At 40.9% G+C, this 22,216-nt stretch overlaps 3 protein-coding genes across 4 annotated transcripts in view; 1 reads left to right on the top strand and 2 right to left on the bottom strand.

Annotated features, from left to right (window-relative positions):
• The window catches only part of vgll4b (vestigial-like family member 4b), a 47,256-nt gene extending 44,671 nt beyond the window's left edge, over positions 1-2,585 (bottom strand). The window contains exon 1 of the mRNA XM_033627370.2: positions 2,448-2,585. The gene's annotated coding sequence lies outside the window, so the exon portion shown is untranslated. The remainder of the gene's footprint in view (positions 1-2,447) is intronic.
• A 236-nt stretch (positions 2,586-2,821) lies between these two features.
• On the top strand, positions 2,822-12,560 carry LOC117257367 (neoverrucotoxin subunit beta-like). 2 transcript variants are annotated; one of them, XM_078169455.1, is made up of 4 exons: positions 2,822-2,928; positions 5,198-5,297; positions 7,259-8,698; positions 9,540-12,560. In XM_078169455.1, exons 2-4 carry the CDS (start codon positions 5,207-5,209, stop codon positions 10,094-10,096), a joined length of 2,088 nt encoding a protein of 695 aa, XP_078025581.1. In that variant the 5' UTR covers positions 2,822-2,928; positions 5,198-5,206; the 3' UTR covers positions 10,097-12,560. The 2 variants fall into 2 exon arrangements, with proteins under 2 accessions (XP_078025581.1, XP_033483415.2); XM_033627524.2 differs by lacking the exon at positions 2,822-2,928 and having other exon boundaries at positions 5,138-5,297.
• A 79-nt stretch (positions 12,561-12,639) lies between these two features.
• tamm41 (TAM41 mitochondrial translocator assembly and maintenance homolog) lies at positions 12,640-21,694 on the bottom strand. The gene is made up of 8 exons (XM_033625838.2): positions 21,325-21,694; positions 19,921-20,103; positions 19,442-19,534; positions 18,606-18,756; positions 17,903-18,048; positions 15,943-16,108; positions 15,062-15,124; positions 12,640-13,525 (listed from the first exon to the last, which is right to left on the bottom strand). The coding sequence occupies exons 1-8, from the start codon at positions 21,460-21,462 to the stop codon at positions 13,434-13,436; spliced, it is 1,032 nt and encodes a 343-aa protein (XP_033481729.2). The 5' UTR covers positions 21,463-21,694; the 3' UTR covers positions 12,640-13,433.
• Between the last annotated feature and the right edge of the window lie 522 nt (positions 21,695-22,216).

Raw genomic sequence — 22,216 nt, 5'->3', positions numbered from 1 at the left:
GTAGGAGAACTACATCGGCCGATGCCAAAGTGTGAAAAAGCAAATGGCCCTATCTCGAGCCAATAGCCAATTTTACACTGCCTGTTGAAGGCAGGAATATCTTGCTGTTATGCCACCTCGCCATTCTGTACATAAGGTACGATGGCGAAAAGAGGGGACAGAGTTGTCTCGCCTCTGAGCCCCCCCAAAACAAGGTCTGTATCAAACATAAAGCCGGAAAGATGTAACCATGGGTGGAGCAGGCGTTTTATTATGTTGGTGACCCACAACGGGAGATTTAAAAAGCTGTTAGCTGTTAGCAGTTAGCAGCTAACTCATAGAAGGAGAACAGCGGTGGTAAATTTGTCAAAACTGAGATTCGGGAGCTCCTCACCCTCCAAGCAGAGGATGAGATCAGCTGCCATATAACAGAGAAGGTAAATGATTGTGACTGGCATGTTCTGCCATTGTTGTTGTTTAGAAAGCGCTACCGATGTGTATGTTACATGCACACGTCACACCCGTCATGCCTCTTTTGATTTCAGGATGCCAGTGTATAAACACACACTGGAGGGGAGTGAAAGTTAAGGCAGCAAAAATCCAAATAGAGCAGGCAGGAGGGGTGGTTGATGGGTCCAACAAACATTGACTTTCGCCCAAGAGAGCCGTGTTTGCGTCTTGTAAGATTCTAAAGCCAAACCCTGTTCTATTTTCCTACACCTTACCACATTTTTTTGTTCCCTAAACCTAACCATGTGTTTTTGTTGCCTAAACCTAACCAGGTGTTTTGTTGCCTAAACCTAACCACGTGCTCTCGTTGCCTAAACCTAACCACGTGCTTTCGTTGCCTAAACCTTACCAGGTGTTTTTGTTGCCTAAACCTTACCAGGTGTTTTTGTTGCCTAAACCTTACCAGGTGTTTTTGTTGCCTAAACCTAACCACGTGCTTTTGTTGCCTAAACCTTACCAGGTGTTTTCGTTGCCTAACCAGGTGTTCTTGTTGCCTAAACCTTACCCAATGCTTGTGGTTGGGCTTGTTGTTGAAGTAAAAAATATGTCAATTTGCAGTGTTGCACCGATGTAGTGCGTTTATTTCCTGTGAAAAGAAGTGTATTTTGAAAGAAGACAATGCATGTAACAGGTAGAACTTGACAAGGTGTCCCAGAATGTCAACAACCCACGCACCCAGGGTACCTTTCACAGCGTATGTGGACGTGGAAAGTCTAGACCAAAACGTTAATGTGTGACGAGGTCGGAGTGAGAATGTGTCTTAACAAGATTCGGGGAGCAGTACATATTTGTCATTTTAGCTTAAAAAATACTTCAAGTTTAATCATTATTATCATCTAATCTTTAAACAATTAGTAAAATAATTGTTGATTAATTTTCTGATAATCAACTAATTGATTAATTGACTAATCAATGCAGTTCAAATACAGACTTGCAGGGACCACTCTGCATGAGTACTGCCGATGATACTTCTTTACTTACACTTAAGTTATGTTTGAATGTGGAACTGTATGAATTTCTTGATGAGGGTTAAGGTCAGCCTTGCTCCTTTGACAGGGTATAAACAACCTACATATTTACTGTTACTGTCCTACAGTTTGTTACATAAATAATGACCTTCCTGTGATGTTTTGGACCCCATCCTTCCAAAAATGTCCGCATTTTTTGGTGGATTTTTGTCCCTCAGTGCTGAGCCTTCAGTGTAGCTGTGCTATGAGAGGTATTTATGGAGAAAAACGCTCCAGCGCGCTTCTCTTCCCTCTTTCTGCATTCCTGAGATACCTTTCCCTCATTTCTTCAGGAAAACAGCGTTTGCGGAAGATTATCATTAAAAACTCTTCCTGCAGCCTCAAACTAAGCTGCAAACACTTTCAGGGTTGTTGTCCTGCAACTCGTCACAACAACACAACTCTGTCTACGTGGTGCGCGTGAAGAAAGGTGACAAACTTTTACTGAAAACGTGCGTAAAAATGACGCCGATTATTGTTATTATTATTAGAAATAGGAGCAAGTGCGTCTCTTGTTATTCCCACCAGTGTTGTATTTATATCGGCGTGACTCAGTGCTTCCTTATCGGTCCCTTAAGAGGTGTCCAGACAGAATAAAAGGCGAAATACAGCTTTAACTTCAATGTGTCCTCCACGCACAGTACAAGAGACACCGTAAATGTCCCCAGATCCCCGCAGGAGGACAACATGTGGCTTAAAGGGGGTTTCTTGACGTGACAAAGTTTGGGAACCCGCCAGACCCGCTTCATATCGTGAATGAAATGTTCACCCGTCACATTACGAGGCAGATATTATTCCAGCTCTGCCCTGTGTGTGTTTACACCCCAGTCTTTTTTATTTACAAGCTGAATATTCCACAACTCTCTGAATGTGCAGAAAGAGCGCACTCTCATCCTACAACCCCCGAAACAATGTCAGTCAGACACAACTTCATGTTTACAGCACACATACCTCCTTCAAGCGCCACTTTGGTATCTTCCAGTGTGATAATATCCACACAGAAAAAACAAACAAACAAACAAAAACAAAGCAGTATATTCCACAGAGACACGGGACACAAGCCGCGGTCACACGGAGCTGTACGGGCAGAGACAATAGTAGCAGAGCTGTCGGGACAAACTTGGTTGTAGGCTAAACGAGGAAGAGGAGGAGGAGGGAGGAGGAGGAGGAGGGAGGGAGGAGGGAGGAGGGAGGAGGGCAGGAATGCCTGGAATGATGGAATTCAGTTCCTAGCAGGTGGTGAAAGTGAAGCGCGCTGATTGGTGGAGGGCCGCAGCGATGATATCAGCATGTATTATGATAATGACGCATTGCATCACATCCTCTGAAGGTTAGGCTGCTGTCACCGTGTTTACTGCACAGGGAGGCGTGTGTGTGTCTGTGTGTGTGTGTGTGTGTGTGAGAGAGAGAGAGCTGATGAAACATTTAGGAGGTGAGTAAGCACAGCTCCCGCCCTTAACAACCACTTTATGTGCACCTTTGATCATGGCTGTAAACAATTAGCTTCTCTGTTTGTTTGTCTGAATGCACATTGATCGTTATCAATGGGGATTAATCGTTATTTAGATCTACATTAAACATAATGTATATTATTGAATATTTAATAAATGAGCAATAACACACTATAATGTGGTTGCACACAGATTTACAGTCATTTCTGAGTGCTTTGTGTGTTTATTATACATTAAGAAACAGTTAACAGTTAAGCATGACTTGCACTTTCACTCTCACACTCCTGTTGTTTTAAAAATGTATGAGCTTTTATCCTTGGGGTCCATCTGACCTCAGCAAGTTAAAGATACAGTGTGTAGGATTTAGGGGGATACATTCAAAAAATATCTGAAAATTAATTTGTAATTTTTTAATTATACATCTTTATTGAATTAATGGATATATAGGTAAAGTTGTTCTTGATGTTTATTTAGAGCTGGTGCCTTAACTTTTGCTATCTATCAATAACTAATCTGTTTAATACTTTTGTATTTCAACATTGTTGAGTATGGTGAACTAAAAAAATGTGTATTATACTGAAATGTGGTAGAATATATAGTGGCTGTTGTCATGTGATTGGCTGTAGCTCCTCGTGCCTGGTGCCTATCCCAGCTGACACTGGGCGAGAGGCAGGGTACACCCTGGACAGGTCACCAGACTATCACAGGGCTGACACATAGAGACAGACAACCATTCACACTCACATTCACACCTATGGCCAATTTAGAGTCACCAATTAACCTGCATGTCTTTGGACTGTGGGAGGAAGCTGGAGTACCTGGAGAAAACCCACGCTGTCACAGGGAGAACATGCAAACTCCGCACAGAAGGGCTCCCACAACCCTCTTGCTGTGAGGCAGCAGTGCTAACCACTGCAGCACCGTGCCACCAGAAATGGAATATAATAATGTAATTAATATAATTCTTCAGTGTATGAGCTCCTGAAAATAAGAATTGTTGTGTTTTTCGTTACCTTAGAATGAGACGTTTACATCTACATAGGGAGCGGGTCTGCGTCTGCTGAGATCACCATGTTGTACCGCCATGTTTCTACAGTAGCCCAGAACAGACAAGCCAAACACCACAGTGAGTGAGCCAGGTTATGAAGCCAGTTTTTGAAATGGTTAAACAACAGTGGTACTGCAACACCTGTGTCCGTCACGTGATGCCATTGTGCCCCAAATAGCTTTTTCTACCCTAACCTTTTCTTTCACATTGGGAAAGAGACATCTGTGAGTCAGTGGCTAATTCTTTTTCAGTGTCACAATGTCCGTGAAATGGCTCATTAAATTTTGGAAAGTCTAGAAGAGCTGCAAGATTAAAACATTTTATTCCCATTTAAGTTAGCAGAGTACTAAACACGAAGTAGCCAGCTCGACCAGCGGTAATATGTAGTGCGTCTGCTCTATGGGTCCGATGATGTGGAAGCAGTGCCAGTCATCCAGGTAATTTCATACCGCGGAGATAACTTTTTTGGCTGTATCCTCCAGTGAGCAACTTTCATAGGAACAAACAGGATGTCCCATCCAATACTGTATCCAGGGGTCTCATTTATAAAACAATATGTAGGATCCATACTTCTATTTTTTGACTGGAGTATGTCATCAGAGTAATTCATGCATTTATTATAGTAATCTATTTCAGATTTAAGCATAGATATCATGGACAGTATCAATATCTAGAACAAACTCTAGCAGAATTGAAGCATGGTTGAGTCAGGTGTGTTAAGGTGTGGCATGGGAGGACTCTTGTGAGTAAGACACCTCACAAAATGGCGCTCATCAGACAAACTTTAACATGACATGAGGTCAACTTCACATTCTCCATTATATGTAACAAAAAAGTCACAGTATAGTTTCTCTAGGTTTTTTTTATCTTTTTGAGCAACACGCACACAAAAGTGTTCCATTAAACTCATCAGCAGTATCAAAGTCTGCTCACTCAAAACTTACTTAAACCTGGATCTATCTGCATGACTGCAGTCCTGCAGGCACACGCCCGTTTAACTTCTCTACCTTGCATGCGTGCCAGTTTGTGGGCGGGCACATTGGCACATACCTGTTGTGCTAAGCTGTGCCAACTTATCTGTGCACGTACCTCCTAACCACAGACGGTGTGATTGTGTTGAGGAGGAAAGTTGACTGCACTTTTACTACTTAAGAAAGTTTAAATGAAGTCCTGAAGGCCATGTGGTTACTTTTTCTCAACAGGTTGGAGAAATGGCCTCAGATATGATGGCGGCTGCGGCCCTGGGTCGACCTTTCACCCTAGGAATGCTCTATGACGCGCGTAAAGATGAAGTGATCCCAGGTAAGTCTCGACTGAGACTACAGTGTTATTAAAGAACTAACTATATCTGCCTGTCACAGCTCTGCTTACAGGAAATCATTTAATAAAGCAGTAACACTATTTTAACCTCACCTGTTTAACTTTCATGCACACTTTAATAACAATTAGCAAATACTTCTTAATTCTGTAATGTAGTTGTGACCATTCTAGGAATCCATGATATATTGGTGACCGATGTATTATCCTGCAGCAAATGGGAAAACTAAAGTCATTATTGTTGCAGAATTTCAGGTCATAATTACGTCCATTGAGCTATTTCACAACAGCCCCAGTATAGGGTTACCCTGTGAAACTAGACTGTGAGTAGGGGTCGACTCTATATCAGTGAAAACATATTTTTAGGGTGAGTTGATTTAGTAGGCCCTACTGGAGAAACGTTTAAACAGGGAGTGAGAAGAGCTCAAAACATTTCGGTGCAATTGTTTATTGTGTGTGCAGTCTGGCTGCTCTTCCTCTCTTCTATGCTCCCTGGCTTGATGTCGTTATTTGCATGAGTTTGGGGCCGAGCTCCTCTACCCAGCAACACACACACACACACACACACACACACACACACACACACAGAGCATCGGCTGAGACCATGGCAGAGAGAATGATGCGATTATATTTTACTCGAGTTGATTACTCACTGTGTTTTCAAAAATACTGTGATACCCAACTATTGTGAAATGTTTTCAAATGATCCCATTGTAATCAGAGGTCTAAAGGTACATACAGGAAGTCTTATTGTTCAGTTCTTATTGTTGTCATATTAGGTTTCCATACGCCCTGTATCCTGTACTTCTTTGCAATAAATATATAAGCTGCTGGCAGGATAAGCTGCAACATTCCAGAAATGTAAATGATTATCAGGGCTCCCTGACACGATACAATATCACAATACTTTAGTCTCGATACAATATTATTGCGATTTTAAACGTGTTGTGATATGCTGAGTATTGCGATAAAATATTTACTGATATATTGAGATTTATAACGTGTTTTCACCTGCAAATAATGTCTCCAAAGGAAAACTAAGATAAAGCAATTGATTTTATTATTCAAGTAGGCTACCTAAAGTTTATCTGTATTCGTCATATTAATAATTTACGTAATAAAAAATCGATACGTGGCATTGTGTGACGATACGGTATTACTACAAAAAAATATTGCGATACGATGCTGTATCATTTTTTTTACCCCACACTTAATGATTATGTTTATTTCCCTGTGACATTATATGAAAGGAGCTCTATGCGACATCCAGAACATTAATAATACCAGCAACAAATATTTCTATGTTAAGTTATAGTAGAGTAATGAGCAGAGAATAGTCACGCTCCCTCTGTGTGTGTTGTAATCCGAGCTTCTCTGTTTGTTGTTGTGGCTGCGCTTATGTTACATGTTACATGCAATTGTGTCCATCAGCAAAATTCACCACAAATTCACACACAGTGACAGGACTGACTGTTCGGCATCACACAGCTCACATTACCTAATGGTTATTAATGGCTTTAATGACAAAATGTAGCTGTTTCGGTGATGGTGTCGTTAAATGGCTCGGAGACGGATGTTAGCCGCCGCTGCTGTGTTAGCTTGTGCTAACCAGGCAAAGAGAGCAGGAGTGTGGCTCACCTTCAGCGCTGCGTCGAATGGTAGCAACAGCTGCTGATCACAGTTATAGTCTAATTCTAGGAAACACAGAATGCTGAAGCCAGGATAGCACCACAGCTATTTTTGCAATTTTTTCTTCTTCTTTTTTCTGTTAGCTCTGTCAGCACTGTTACCGTTGCTAGCATCATTAGCTGCTAGGCGCAAGCTCAGCCACCTCTGTGTTGAGAGCAGTGTCCAGACAGCCCCTCAATCATACATGTGCTCTGCATGTCGCATACTGCTGCTTTAACAAAATAGTTTTCTTGCTTTATCAAATGTTTTTTCCGCAGGTTTTAGACTGTGGGACGGTAAAGCTCTACAGGAGAGGATAACTGAAAGTCCTCAGCGCAGCAGTGCCTTTGCCATTTCTGCATCTGACTCCATTGAATCCAAGTCCTCTCTGCTGAAGGTCGATGCTTCTCTGAAGGCCAGTTTCATGTGTGGACTGTTTGAAGTGGAGGGATCTGCTGAGTATCTGAATGACAAGAAGAAATTTAAGAATCAGAGCAGAGTGACGTTTCAGTACAAAGCTACCACCCACTTCAAGGAGCTGTCACTGACACACCTTTCAGTTATGAACCCACAACAGATAAATGTCATTAAGAAGGGCTTGGCAACACATGTAGTCACGGGCATCCTTTATGGAGCAAATGCTTTCTTTGTATTTGACAGTGAGAAGCTAGAAGCCAGCAGCGTCAGGGACAAAGAGGTCAAAATGAAAGCTGTGATACAGAAGATTCCTGATTTTAATATTCAGGGAAAAGTTGACATCAAGCTGACTGAAGCAGAAAAAGCCCTGACCCAGACTTTCTCCTGTAAATTCTACGGAGACTTCATTCTTGAAAGCAATCCTGCAACATTTGAAGAGGCAGTGAAGACCTACGCACAACTGCCAAAGCTACTGGGGCAAAATGGAGAGAATGCGGTTCCAGTGAAGGTCTGGCTGATGCCGTTGAAGAATTTGGACTCTGAGGCTGCTGAGCTGACGAGTGGGATCAGCGTTGGACTGGTGAGGAAGGCTCAGGACACCCTGGAAGATTTGAGGGAAATAGGAATCAGATGCAACGATTCTCAGGAAGACAGAGTGGTGGAGAAGTTTCAACACATTCAAGAAGAGTTAAGCACTTTCCAAAAACTGTGTGGCGATTACGTATGTAAACTCCAGAACACAATGGCAGAGAAACTTCCCTCTATCCGTGAGGGTAAAGAAGATGAGAGATCAGTTGAACAGCTCTTTGAAGACAGAGACAAGTCACTGTTCAGTCATGACAAACTAAGCAAGTGGCTGGATCGCAAAGAGAGAGAGATTAACGTCATCAGATCCTGTGTGGACACCATGGAGGGAGCAAAGGTCGTCCTGAATCAGTCCGAGCTGGACAGAGAGATTCTGGCTCCAGGTGTAGAGCACGTTCTGTGCTTTGTTTTCACCTCCATGAAAAGGGGTGACACCTTAAACTCACCGAAAATGGGAAGTACTGATGAAGAGCAGTGGTACTCCTCAGATGGTGTTGTGATGAAAATGAGAAAAAAAGCCAAAGCTTTCAGGGACCTCGCCAAAGCACTGAAGAAAAACAGTAGATTCTGTTTCCTTGTTGCAGCCATAGAAAATAAGAAATACACAGGAGCAACAATCTACCACTACAAGGACGGCATTCTGGACACTGAGGATTTTTCAAAGCCTGACCTCCCTGATGTGGAGACCATCACTGACAGAAGAGATCTGATCTGGTGTAAGTCATTTTCATGCTCCTTTGAGTCATAGTCTACGTTCACATTATAAGCAAATGTTGCTCTCATGTGACACAGATCTGATTTTTTTCAAAGCAGTGTGGTCACAGAAACCCAATTTTTTTTCCAATTAAATCCAGGCCACTCTCATATGTGGTCCTAAATCTGATACATATTCAATCACTGGCCATGCATCCCTGCCTCATGTGAGTACTGTGGATCCCCAGAAAAGGAACAGAGACACGAGTCAGAACTGAGACACCTCATGAACTAAGTGGCCTAGGAACTGTGGTATGTTGAAACGGCCACCTTAATTTCATTTAGTCTTTTTCTTAGAAATGAATAAAATGCTGAGATATAAGCCTACTGTATATTTTTTTAAAACTTTCCTTACACCCCTTAAAATCAAGAAGGTACCACTACCCCCCCCCCCCCCCCCCCCCCCCCATGAAGCTTTGGTGACCCCTAGTGGGGGTCGAGACCTCCAGGTTTGGACCAAAAGCCCACTTGTACCACAGCTTATTAACCCCAAAACAAACCCACATTGTTCCAAAGGGCCATTTCTCCGAAAATGCCCTACACACTCTCTCATACTGAAGCACATGGCTATTTTTTATGCAGAATGGTGTCATCGGTCATTAGGGCAGACATCCGTTCACACTGATGTCACATCTGGGTCACTTTAAACATGAATGTGAACCGTCGAGGCAGATCTGGGGAAATCAGAATGGAGCACTGAGGCCTTTAATGTGAACATAGCCGCAAATACACTGTACAGATTACAGAAACCTGTTCAACCATCAGAATGCCTGATACCGTATTTTGCTGTGGTCTCTCCATCAGATGCCTGCGATCTCACCCTGGACCCGAACACTGCAAACAACTACATCACTCTGTCCGAGGGCAACAAGAAGGCAACGTGTGGAGCATGGCAGACATATCCTGATCACCCAGAGAGGTTCAGTAAATACCCTCAGGCGCTGTGCAAAGAGAAGTTAAATAAGCGCCATTACTGGGAGGTAGAGTTGAGCACTGGTTCCATTGAATCTTCTTATGTCGCTGCTTCGTACAAGAGAATTGAAAGAAAAGGAAGCGGCCCAGAGAGCGTCTTTGGATCTAATACCATATCGTGGACTTTTGGCCAATATTTATCATCTAAAATACGCTCACTTAGGGCGTGGCATGATGGTATGGTGTGGGAAATTCCTTTTCCCTCAAGCTGCTGCAATGTAATTGGGGTGTTTCTGGACTGGCCTGCTGGCACTATGTCCTTCTACAGAGTCTCTTCTAACACACTGAGTCACCTCTACACCTTCCACAACACATTCACTGAGCCTGTTTACCCCGGCATCTGGGCTAATAAATATAACAATTTTGTGTACCTGCGTCCAGTTGAATAAGAGCAACGAAGAAGACTTAGATTCCTGGTCTGTTAATGGGGATATGAGTTTACATTTTAAGTTTAGTTAGTCTGTCCCTCAAGGATGTTGCCACTGCATCATTTAACACAAATTCAGCCAATGCCCGTCAATTCTTCATGACCTTGCAATTTTGTCCAATCACTGCAAATTTGGTAAAATCTCATTTCACTGTTGTGCTGCAGGCAGTGTATTGAATTACTCAGCATCCCCCTCTCTTTCTCTGTTTATCATGAAACTGCTGCTGTGGGAGTGTGAGCTCCACATGTGGGACAGAGTCACACACATACACGCAATGACAGAGCTAACTGTTAGCATCACATGGCTAATGTCACCAATGGTTATTAACAGGTCGAATGACAGAGTCGAGCCATTTCAGTGTGAGATTACGGTGAGATTCGGTGACAGGTATTGAACGCTGCTGCGCGGCTTCGGCTCAAGCAGCAAAATATGACAAATGTTGATGAGATCACGTTGTGTTGTGAGCAGCTAATGCAGTGGGTCGTTTAGCTGCCCCCTTCCATCCACCCCCGCCATCACAAATAGATTCTAATTCTGTGGGAAACACTGATTCCCATAATAATAAGCTCTACATAATGTACGTGACAGCATCACAACTATTCTTGCAATTTTCCCTTGCCCCACAATTTCATTGCAAAAAAAAACCAAAACCATATAACTATACATTACAACATGCATTACATTTTTGTAGAAAAGCTGCAGTGAAATCAGGCATTTCAGACTGCAACAATCTCAACTTTTTTGGTCTTTTTGCCTTTTAATTATAGGACAGCTTGAGGTTGGCAGGACAGGGGGGCAGAGAGAAGGGGGATGACATGCAGCAAAGGGCCGCAGACTGAATTTAAACAAATGCTGCTGCAAGGATTCAGCCTACATGGAGAACACAAACTACTAGGTGAGGTCGCCCCAGTTTAAGTACCACATTTTTCCTTAAACATGCTTCAAGGTAAAAGATGCAGTATTGTCAGTTACTGTTTGTAGACACACTTGTCAATTTTTTTTATGAAATGCATTCAAAAATTGCTGATGTAACTAGAGACCATTTGCAGTGTGATCAGAAGAGCCGCAATGCCAATCTGCAACCCTAAAACGAAGGTGGGCCAGGATGTAAAGTGGCGGCAAATGGCCCCTTCCATACTTCCTACCCCCCTACTTATAGCATCCTTGCTCTGACCACACCCATCTTCAAACTGGGCCTTCATTATGATCTCAACTACACACCTCTGAAGTATCGTGACAGCATCTTGCATGGTTGTGACGCAATGGTGGTGAAAAAAAACTGTCCACAGAGAGACATATAAACGTGGCAGAATACTCAAAACAGCTTCTGTGGTAGTTCCCACTATGATAAGTGTCACCAGGACCAGATTTTACCATGACACACACACATATTCACAAGGTGAAAACAACACCAGCCCGGCTGTCGCATCTGGTAACAGACTGACCGTAATTTTCTGTTGATCAGTTCATGCTGATTCTGTGCGCAGCCTTCCTCTCCAACTGGTCTGTGCTTCACAGCTTCACAATCAGTTAAACATCTGAGTGCTTCATCCACCGCTGAGAAGAAGTACTTATAATGCAGACAGTGATCCCCGTCCCTGTTCAGCTGGCTTGTTACTGATGCATCACTGTGTATGGAGTATTTCATGCTGTAGCTGGTTTCAGAAAAGCTCATTTTTGCTATGTTATATACTGACTGGTAGTTTAATCTACCTCAATACATGTTTAACAAAATGATTGTCAGTTTTGTGTATAAAATTTTATCCTGCAAAGTAACTAATAACTACAGCTGTCAGAACACTTCCCTCTGAAATGTACTAAAGGAGAAGTGTTGGATTGACTGTGGACTGCACAAATGTTAAACTGAATCATGTCAGTGAAAGACGTGTGTGGTCAGCACACTGTGATCATAAATAAAAGCTGTACAAACTGCCGAGCACTGATTTAATGTCTTTATATTTGAGGTAAATCTAAAAAAAAAATCCTTTAAACCTCTCTGGTGTGTGCGCTGTTGTTATGGTTGTTTCCATGGTGTCGAACTGAACAGAGGTACATTAACCTTTTCTTTTCTTTTCTTTTTGGAGCCTGAAAAGGTTTTGTGAGATTTTGCATCCTTCTTTTTTAAACCTTTGATTTTTTTCCTTCATGTCTCTCCCTCAGTTTTCAGTCTGCTTGAACCTTGTGCAGCGTTTTGTTCTCCACGTACAAAGCATTACTTTGATTGAAAACTCTTTACACAAAATAACAAAATATCCTTTTGTAAAGAGAACTTTCTACAACCAAAAAGCATTTCTGACTGGCTGATCAAACTTTCCAAACTTTTGAACAGCAGTGTGTATGATTGAGTGAAGCAGTAGTGACGTAACTTGGAGGAAAAGTTTGAGTTTTAACTTCAGATGGCGACAATGTTTAACAGCACAGACTTTTCTGATCATTTCCTCACATTTAGGACTTAACATGAGGTAAAAATAAAATCATGCTACTGAAAACAGAGTCATAATAGATGCTGTTGTATTAAAATATTTATTAAACCCATTTCTTTGAACTGAATTAGACCACAGCCAGTATTGGTGACCTCCAGTTGTGACTATGACCAGTTCATAACAGCAGGGCAGCAAAGAGATAAAATGTAACAGTGAGGAACATTTTCATGATAAAATAAATGTGATCCTATTTTCTATTTCATGAATACAGACATAAATATCGGACAACCTTTTTGAGATGGTGTTGAAGAGCAAAGAGATGAAATATTCTTGATCTTTGGCAATGTGAGAGGAGGATAACAAGTGTGTGTGACATGTAACAGTGGTCCACATCTGAAAGAGTTCAACGAAACCCTCTCACAACACTCAATTCAAAACGTGGCAGAAGACACCAAAGTATTTTCTTCATTATACTTGTGGTACTTGATGTACGCTGTGCTCACGCTGATTTAGTGCTGTGGCTCCAGAGATAGCCGATTCAGCAGCTCCCCGCCAGTCACTGTAGTCATCTCGCAGAAAGGTCCTTAGTACCATTAAATGTCAGCCGTAATTCAGTCACGCTCGTAAAATGTCACCCTTTTTTCTTCAGCTTTCATGAACTGCATGATAACAGGCAGCTGTATAGACGATTCTACGCTATTCAAGACACGGATTTACACCCTGCTCAGCGATCCCATTCATAGAGGCGACGCAGTGATAGAACCAAAGGAGAGGTGAGTGTGTGGTTCTTCCAGCCACAGTTTGTCGGGGTAAAAATCAGAGGATGGACGTGGATTATCTGGCTGAGAGTTCAAAGAGAAAGACCTGGAACAGGATCAGGACATCTGTGAGACTGACGGCTTCCTCCTCCAGCCCCTCCACATCTTCATCAGTTTCTTGGAGCTGTACGACACCGTCTTCCACATTCCTGAGAAGGACACACAGGACATTAACTTTAGCAACCACATTAGAAGAACACTATTTCTATATTAAACTAGTTCTTGGGAAATTTAATGAAACACTTTAAAGAGGTGGTGTCTGCAAATATCAGACATATTGAGCATAGCGTTAGTTCAGGCACGTCACTGCTCTGGCCTGCCTACTGTTGCTGCTTCCTCTGCAAGCCACTCTGCAACCCGCCTCCACACCAGCTCCTCCTTTTCATGCTGTGTCTGACTTATCAATGTCATTTCTGTTTGTCATTGATGCTGCTCTGTCCTGTTCCCGAGGGGTCTTTGCTGCTGCTGTCCCTGCCTTAGGCTTTACATGTATGCGCATGGAAGGGCAGGGAGATTTGCTTTCTTTGCCTCTGGCTTTCCTCGTTTGCACGTGGAAGGGCAGAGAGGTGTGCTCTCTCTGCCTTATGCTTTCCACATAGGCATGTGGAAGAGGCTTTCTGCGTAGGCCCCGAGGAAAAGTAGAGAGGCCCCAGAACAGAGCCATGCCGCCAAATATAATACTGCAAACACAAATAAGTTTTCTTTGACTAAAGTGTTCCTGACTGAACTTAATCTGATGCTTTTTAAGACCTTTTCAAGATAATTTTTAACCAAATATGAGACAGATTTTTGGACAAATCATATTTTTCTTATTCAAGCATTGCAGGTAAGTAGAAAGGTAAGCAGTGTATATATGTAGTTCCCTGCAGATGTAGGTTTTATTTAGGAATATGCTTATCAGGTTGAGTTTTGCCACCAGGTAAGTGAAAAAACAATGTAAAAATATGACAACAATATAATGCTCTGTGGTAGGTTTAAAGATTCGTAACATCAGAAATGTGGACAAAGAGCTTGACTCAGTTTGACAAAAAAAATAGAAGAATAAATTATATTACATAGAATGTTTGTTGCAATTAAGATTTCACAAAATTTAAGAGTATTTAATTAATTTTAAGGCCTAATATTTTATATTTTTTAAAGGACCTGCAGACACCCTCATACATGTCCAATTTATCCATTATATCATTTCCATTTCTTTTCTAATTAGAAGGTAAGGCCGTGTTAAAGCAATAGTTTGACATTTTGGTGAATAAGCTACTTGGCTGTCCTGCCATGAGTTACATGAGAAGATTGATACCACTCTCATATCTGTACAGTATGAAGCAACACCCAGCAATCAGTCAGTTTAGCACAAAGACTAGAAACAGGGGGAAACTACTAACCTGACTCTGTCCAAAGATAACAAAATTCACCTTGCAGCATGAAGCCATATATTGTGATTTTTGCACCTTGTTTCTTTTACAAATGCAATATAATGTGTAAATTAGAAAGCTTTAGAGGTGCTGGTAGGTTATATCTCCAAAGACAGCATACAGAAATAGTCACTCTTTTTATGTATTTATCTGCGAGAAAGCAAATAAGTAAAGAGATCTGGAGAACCGAATCAGCCTTTACAAACAAAACATGACAATGTCTAATTTAGGATTTTTCCCCAAACATCAAACAAAGAAGAAGAAGGTGCCTACCAGCTGTTGCAATGCATTTGATACTCTGTGTTATACTGGAGGTTTTCACAATCGATGCAATACCTGAGGAGAAACAAGAACATGCTCAAACATGCAGTTATACAACAACTAATATCTAATAACTCTGAAATATGATTGTATGATATGATACTTGTGGCTACAGACCATATGATGAGACAAAGTCAACACAAGAATCGATAAAGGATAAATTGTTTGCCATTTACTTGATCTTTACTCTGAATCAGCTTAATTCTTTCAACATGACGTGAAACAGCTACACACTCATAATGTCCTAAAAAATGACACTGTTCAATCTAGCGACAGATTAACATGATTACATAATGTTAGATTTGTTTATTCAGATGTGAAGCTGTATCTCAGACAGCACTGGGACAATCGGGAATACATTTTAAGGAATGTGCTCCCATAATTAAAATTACATTTACTGCTCAAAATGACAACCTGATCTGCTACAGTACAGATTTAAATGAACCCAGGAGTGATGATGCATCTTGGAACTAATGGGCCTTAGTTTCCAAAGGATGACATGTTTATTTGATTTACTACTTGTTTTGTTTTCCTGTCCATTATCACAGCACATCTATTCCGAGCACGTTTTAATAATATATTATCTTTGTTAATATACTGAGTCAATGGATTCCTATCATTATTCATTTTGTCACATAATCGTACTTTATTTAATATTCACCACACACGATATCACCTTTGATCTGTACACGCAAAATGTATCTCAAATCGCATTGTGTGAGTTTTAATGAAACATCAGAGAGCAATGACTTTTTCCCATCCATCTATCTATCCCTCTCTCTGCCTGCCTCTCCCTCTATTTGACATCCCTCCACCCATTCTGTAGCCCAAACCTTGCTGCACGACAGCTCCGCAGTCTGGGTCCTGAGCAACCTGCAGCAGGATCTCCTCCACGTCTCGGTTTTTCCCCGGAGGATCCACCAGCTTCGTGATCCTTTGCTGGAGGGTCCGAGGCAATGCCATCAGCTGAGTAAACTGTCCCTCTGGGCTTTTGTCAACCTGCAGACAGAATGAGAAACAAGAAAAATGTAGACAGAGATACACACAGTGGACTGAATACCAGCAGCAGAGCCGACAGCCACATCCATGTCACATGTGAGTGGTCAGACACAATGTAGTCCAACATAGAAATCAAATACTATCAAATACAGGACTGATCTTAAGGTTCTTTTATTTGTTTTTAAAGCCATACATGGGCTGGCACCCCAGTATGTTGCTGAACTTCTCTGCCCCTACTCCAACTCCTGACCTCCTAGATCTTCGGAACAATGTCTTTTAACTGTCCCGCGATCAAGGCTGGTGGGTAAGGGAGATCGTACTTTGTGGTAGCTGCTACAAAGCTTTGGAATAGGCTACACCCCTAATTTCCCATATGCAGGGCTCACAGCGCACACTTTCCAAAAGCATTATTCACTGCAAAATGTGTTACTCACACACTTAAACACGCCTAACCACTTATTCCTGTTACTCCAGGATAGTGTGATGAGTCGTTCCTTGTTGGTGTAAACATTTAATAATAAAAAAATATAAGATAAAACCTTACAATTATAAAACATGGAGAGGAATATATATTCATGCCATTCAATGTGCAAACACAGACACATTTTCCAGGTTGTATTAGTTGATAATGTATGGAACGCAGGTAACGGGGCAAAGTGCCAGGTGAGTCACACCCCATTTAATGTTTACTACCGAGGCTGTGAGTACACTCTGTACTGTTCAGGTCAAACCAGTGTTCCTGTTAGTTATCTCGGCCAGGTGTAAGCCTGGAGGGAATCATGTGCTCGGTTGTTTGTGTGTAGCTGTCTGTCTGTCTGACCGCAGCTTATTTCACAAACTACTGGACCCAACAGCCTAATATGTTTTGTTCAAATTTATGACTGTAGGCTCAAGGACCTCTTGTTGCAGTAATTCACAGTTTACCTGTTTTACTGACTACTCTCCTCCTCTAGGCAACAAAATCACATTGCAAAAGGCATGTCCCGCAATCACTTAGCCTAAGAACAAGCCTTACCGTGTGCTGCAAGCCACATTTTCCCCTTTGACGTGGCTAAAAACCTAACATCCATAGAAAATTTAAGTCTCATTTTGAACTGGAGCATCTTCTAACTAATTCCACATCTGAATTGTTATGATCCACTAAAGTTAGGCAAAATAAAGGATGAATTAATCCCTGTATTTGTTATTTCCACCGCCATCTTGACTGTAAGGGAGCTGGGAGGGACAAATGAGTGAGATTCAACCCGTCTTTGTTTGTGAGGAGAGAGACGTAGGTAGGGTTTTATTGGACATTGTGTCTTAGGTTTGTCTCCATATAACCTGTCTGCTCCAGTTACACCTTGATAACGTAACTTTCTTATGTAACATATCATCTTCCCTTCATCTCACCACTGTCATGTATACACACACTGGATACACAGCCTGCCCTGCACTCTCTGTTCCCCACACATGTCCCACACACACCTGGCACTGAGACGTTTTTATGTAAGAGTTTCAAGGTATCACATTATACATTTTAATTTTAGATGTATTTCAGATTTTGCAGCAGACGCCTTGTAACTCCGCAAACTTAACTTCTGAGGAATAAATCTCGAGATTAATTTGTCACCATGACACCCATGGAATTTTGACTCACACTTTTGGCCCACAGGTAATAAAATGTAAGTGTTAAACGAGGAAAAACTGTAGATGCAGCGCACAATGTACTCTCTGTTGCTCACATATTACGTGAGATTATAAAAGTGTGTGAGTGTGTGTGTGTGTGTGTGTTCGGAGCCATATTTTGTATTTTACCTCCAGTTTCCCGTGGTGTGGTTTGTAGACCACTTGAGGGCAGTCTCGTAGGATGTTGCTGTACAGGATCCGGAAGTGCTGAACGTTGTCTTTGACGATATTGACCACCTTGGATTTATCTTCTCCGATCACCATTCTAAAATCCCCTGAAGAGGCACAGACAAAATGTTTTCCCCTAAGTGTAATATATTGGCTTTGAAGTGTTTAATCTCTTGCTGTAGGAACTGAGATAAGATACGTCTTTATTGATCCCAAGAGAGGAAACGGAGACCTTTGTGATAACTCTCCCCAGATTAGCATACTGTTTGCATGCCAACAGTCGTAGGGTCAGCATTCATTTATCTGCTTCAATTTCACGTTTGTATTTGTATATATTAACCAGATAAGTTTTGTGTCATGAGGAACTTTCACCATCAGTCTAATTACTTTCATTCATCCATCAGAAAACTAACTCAGCTGCTAAGAGATGGGTTACCAATAATGTCCAGCATGTTGAATCACACTGTACTTGCATTTAAAAGTTTTGAACCACATAGGCCAGACTGTTATTACAAACAGTATTTGTGTGTGTGTGCACTATGTGGGAGAGAAAGAATAGAAAGGAAAATTATTTTTTGTGTCTATAATCTGATTTGGTAGATTTGTGTCTCAGCGTGCCTGCATCTTAGAAATGTGTACATGTTCAATCTTATCCTGTGGTTACCAGCATAAGAAAGACCAGCTATCTGCAGGAAGAGGTCTTCCTCAGTGAAGCTCTCTGGCAGCATGAGGAAGGAGGCTATCACAGCACTCTTCAGGTTGGAAACCAGAGCAGCGCGGAGCTTTCCGTTCTCATTCTGCACCAACATCTTCACCTGCGATGGGTGGGAACACATAAAAAAATGTGCGAACACACATGAGTATGGAAGCAAACATTTGTGCACATGAGCAAAACCTGAAGATTTAACTGAATAGGTAGTGATTATGGAAAACATAGGAATATAAGAAAACATCTGACTGGTTTGACAAAAATTATTTTGTCCAATAAATGATTCAGGGTTCCCACACATTTTTATGGACAGGATTTTAAAACTGTTCCATGACTACTTGCCCTGTGTTTTTTTTTTTATATCAGATTCAAACTCTATTCAAACATAATTTCAGCTGGCATACATGAGTAGGGAGGGAAAATGAAGAAACATGTGATGGTAAACAAAACGTCACATATCGATACATGTTAGAGCCATGTTAGGTAAACAGCTACAGAATATACATTTGCTGTTGTGCTACATTATGTGTAGGGTTATCCATGGATGATAACTGTAACAATTTCATTACACAAACAAATAAATTCCATGACTTTTCAAAAACTTTCAATGATTTTTACTAATTCCATAACTTTTCCAGGCCTGGACAATGTGAATTTTCCAGCTTTTCCTTGACCATGAGAACCCTGATGATTGCACAATAAAATAATGAGTTTTAAACAGCTTGGTTGTTAGGATTGATCCATAACAGTCTGATCAAACAATAAATAAATGTAATGATTGTGATACTGACTGGTTTGTGAAGGCGTCCAGCAACATACATGGTGTTCCAGTGCATCAGGTCATCTATGAGAGACTCTGTACTGATCACACCATATTTAATTATCTGAGAAGAAGAGGAGAAGGTCATTAAATTACATAGTTAATAAAGTCTAGTAAGATAAAATAATACAACAAGCTTAAATAAAGTTTAATAAATAAGAGCAAGAGATGAAGTGAATTACTGTTATCCATAAGTTTTATGCCTCAAACTCAGGAGCTAATCGTACTTTATCTCCACTTAAAACGAATATTGTTTGTCAAAACAAACACTAAAATCAGAACAATAACAACAGTGAATTCCTGTGAGAAACAGACACCACAAACTGTGACGACTGAAGAAACGCATGTGAAGATTTTAATATTAAGTGAGAACTGGACTAGTTCAGTCATGGTGGACTGAGTTGGTTGGTTTAGAAAAGATGCTGAAATATAGAAACTAGAGTCATTTACCCTCCCATCCACAGGCACCAGTGTGTTGTAGTACACCGAAGCCCCGTGATCGTTTTGTATGGAGCTGATCATCGTGGGCCCGAGCAGCTTGAGGATGGAGTAGTGTTTGCGATTCTGCAGCAGATTCATGGTGTGCCACGTCACTGGGTCGTCCACCGCAAACACAAAGTCAAGCATGTTCTTCTACATGTATCAAAGGCAAATACAACAGCATCACATTTTCTTATCAAAGGAATACAGATACAGCTTCAAATTCTAACACTCAATATTGTTATTTATTAGCTTTCACTGGAATCAAATTGTGATGACATGATGACACTGTGTTAATTAGATTCTGTTGCTCAAATTAAGAAAACTGAGCAAACTGTTACAAAAGACGATAAAACAAATTAAACTAATTAAATGAATTATTGTTACACATATGTGAAGAGGTGTGTCTGACATAATGCGTAACAGTGGAGCAGAGCTCATGACATTGTAAACATTTGGATTATTTTAGTAGTAGTAGATAGTTAGATTTATGGAATAGGTGTTTGGACGATAGATATTTGTAATACTGTGATGCACAATGAATTTAGGCCTATATCAGAGAAATATTCATAATAACACAGTAAGATTGATTTCAAAAAGTCAGGATAATACAGTGATATTGATTCAAATATTATTATTCATAGAATGAGACTGATTTAAAATATTGATATTTATATAGTGATATTGACTTTAACCACATTGCCATCCCTTCATGGACTCAGGGTGTCTACAGGTATCAGACAGTTCAATTTAATGCTTCATAAAACCTGTTCAAGACCACTTCAGGACAAATTCAGGACAGATTTTTTTGGACAAAACATGTTTTACTTATTTAAGCATTGCAGGTAATTAGTACATATGTGGTCTTGAGCAGAAGTAAGTGTTATGTAGGAATATGGTTATTACAGTAAGTTAAGTCCATCTACATTTTGCCAACAGGTAAGTGCAAGTATGAAGTAAAAATGACAGTATTATAGATTTTTCAAGATTTGTAACATTATAAATGTGGACTTTTACAAAGAAAGCCTTCACTCATTTTCACATAAAGACATTAAAAAATGTATAAATGATACTGGATAAAATGTTTGTAGAAGTTAAGACCTCACAAATTCAAATTTAAGACTATTTAATGACTTTTAAGGCTGTTGTAACACTGAATTTAAGACATTTTCAGGCTTTTTAAGGACCTGTAGACACCCTGGTACTAGGGCAGTGCCTAGCTCCTGACATGTAATTAGTTTGTGAGTGAGGCGCTGAAAAACTATCATGATAAGTGTCCTTCTTCAAGGAAAATGGACCATTGGTGTGGCTGAAAAAGACTACACAACAATATCCAATGTGACTTAGTGAACTGGCAGGACAGGTGTCACCTACCTCCATTTGACCTTGGTTGGTCCCGTGTTGTTTGAAAACGCCAGACCCATAAGCAAAAGCTAAACTGATGTCCTGAGGAAACTGAGCCAGAATCCGTCTGTAGAGCACACCGGTGTTGAACACAGCTGGAAGAGTCATTTTGAACTAGCTAAGACAGCTTTCCAGCAATAACACGAGCTGGTTTATGAGCGGAATAACTAACCAAATAAAATATAAACTGAAGTTTCGGCCGCATAAAATAACAGATACATGTCAGACTGAGTGGCTGACTGCCACCAAACACGGCCACCGCCACTGAATAGCACTAAAATTGACACTTTCAGTGTTTTAATACGTCCATCAGGTCAGTTTGTTTCTGTGGTGTGTTTGACAGTCGACTAAAGTTGACGTCACGGAGTGCGCTGCGGGCTGGAGGCTCACGGGAAATGGAGTCAGAGATGGAAGGTACGCAAACTGAGCCGTTTAACGCCTAAAATAAGCACTAATTTGTGCGTTATTTTGCACGGAACTACATTTATGATTAAATGTAGTCGTGAAATATAAACTGGGCAACACACTGCATCGTTTTAGTACTTTTTCAAGTTCAAACAGCTCTAAATGTAGCCAGTAGAGGGTGGTTTTTGACCAAGTTTAGCTGGTTGGCGATGAGGTAATGCTGATTAATATGGATGGTTGTGTACACCCAGATCAGATCAGTCACCTTGCAACTGCAACAATCAGCTTCTCCCGTATTATGCAGTGAGAAAGTCCTATCAAAGGAGAAATTATTTTAAAAGACATCAATCATATGAAGTCAACATGAAGCTTTTGACTAATGCCTTTATTTCCCTCTGTCTGGTAAACATGTCACTGTTTATTTTCTCCTCTTTTGACTGATTGCATGCATTGTTCA

Source organism: Epinephelus lanceolatus, chromosome 1 (genome assembly GCF_041903045.1).
Source record: "Epinephelus lanceolatus isolate andai-2023 chromosome 1, ASM4190304v1, whole genome shotgun sequence".
Classification (NCBI taxonomy): Eukaryota; Metazoa; Chordata; class Actinopteri; order Perciformes; family Serranidae; genus Epinephelus; species Epinephelus lanceolatus.
Note: the sequence above shows the minus strand (reverse complement) of the source record. Positions and strands in the feature narration are given on the sequence as shown.

Coding starts and splice junctions, on each gene's coding strand:
- LOC117257367 (XM_078169455.1), top strand. CDS start 5,207: ATGGCCTCAGATATGATGGCGGCTGCGGCCCTGGGTCGACCTTTCACC. Junction 5,298..7,258: donor TAAAGATGAAGTGATCCCAG/GTAAGTCTCGAC, acceptor TTTTTTCCGCAG/GTTTTAGACTGTGGGACGGT. Junction 8,699..9,539: donor CAGAAGAGATCTGATCTGGT/GTAAGTCATTTT, acceptor TCTCTCCATCAG/ATGCCTGCGATCTCACCCTG.
- tamm41 (XM_033625838.2), bottom strand. CDS start 21,462: ATGACTCTTCCAGCTGTGTTCAACACCGGTGTGCTCTACAGACGGATT. Junction 18,049..18,605: donor AGCTGGTCTTTCTTATGCTG/GTAACCACAGGA, acceptor GTGCCTCTTCAG/GGGATTTTAGAATGGTGATC. Junction 13,526..15,061: donor CAAATGCATTGCAACAGCTG/GTAGGCACCTTC, acceptor TGTCCTTCTCAG/GAATGTGGAAGACGGTGTCG.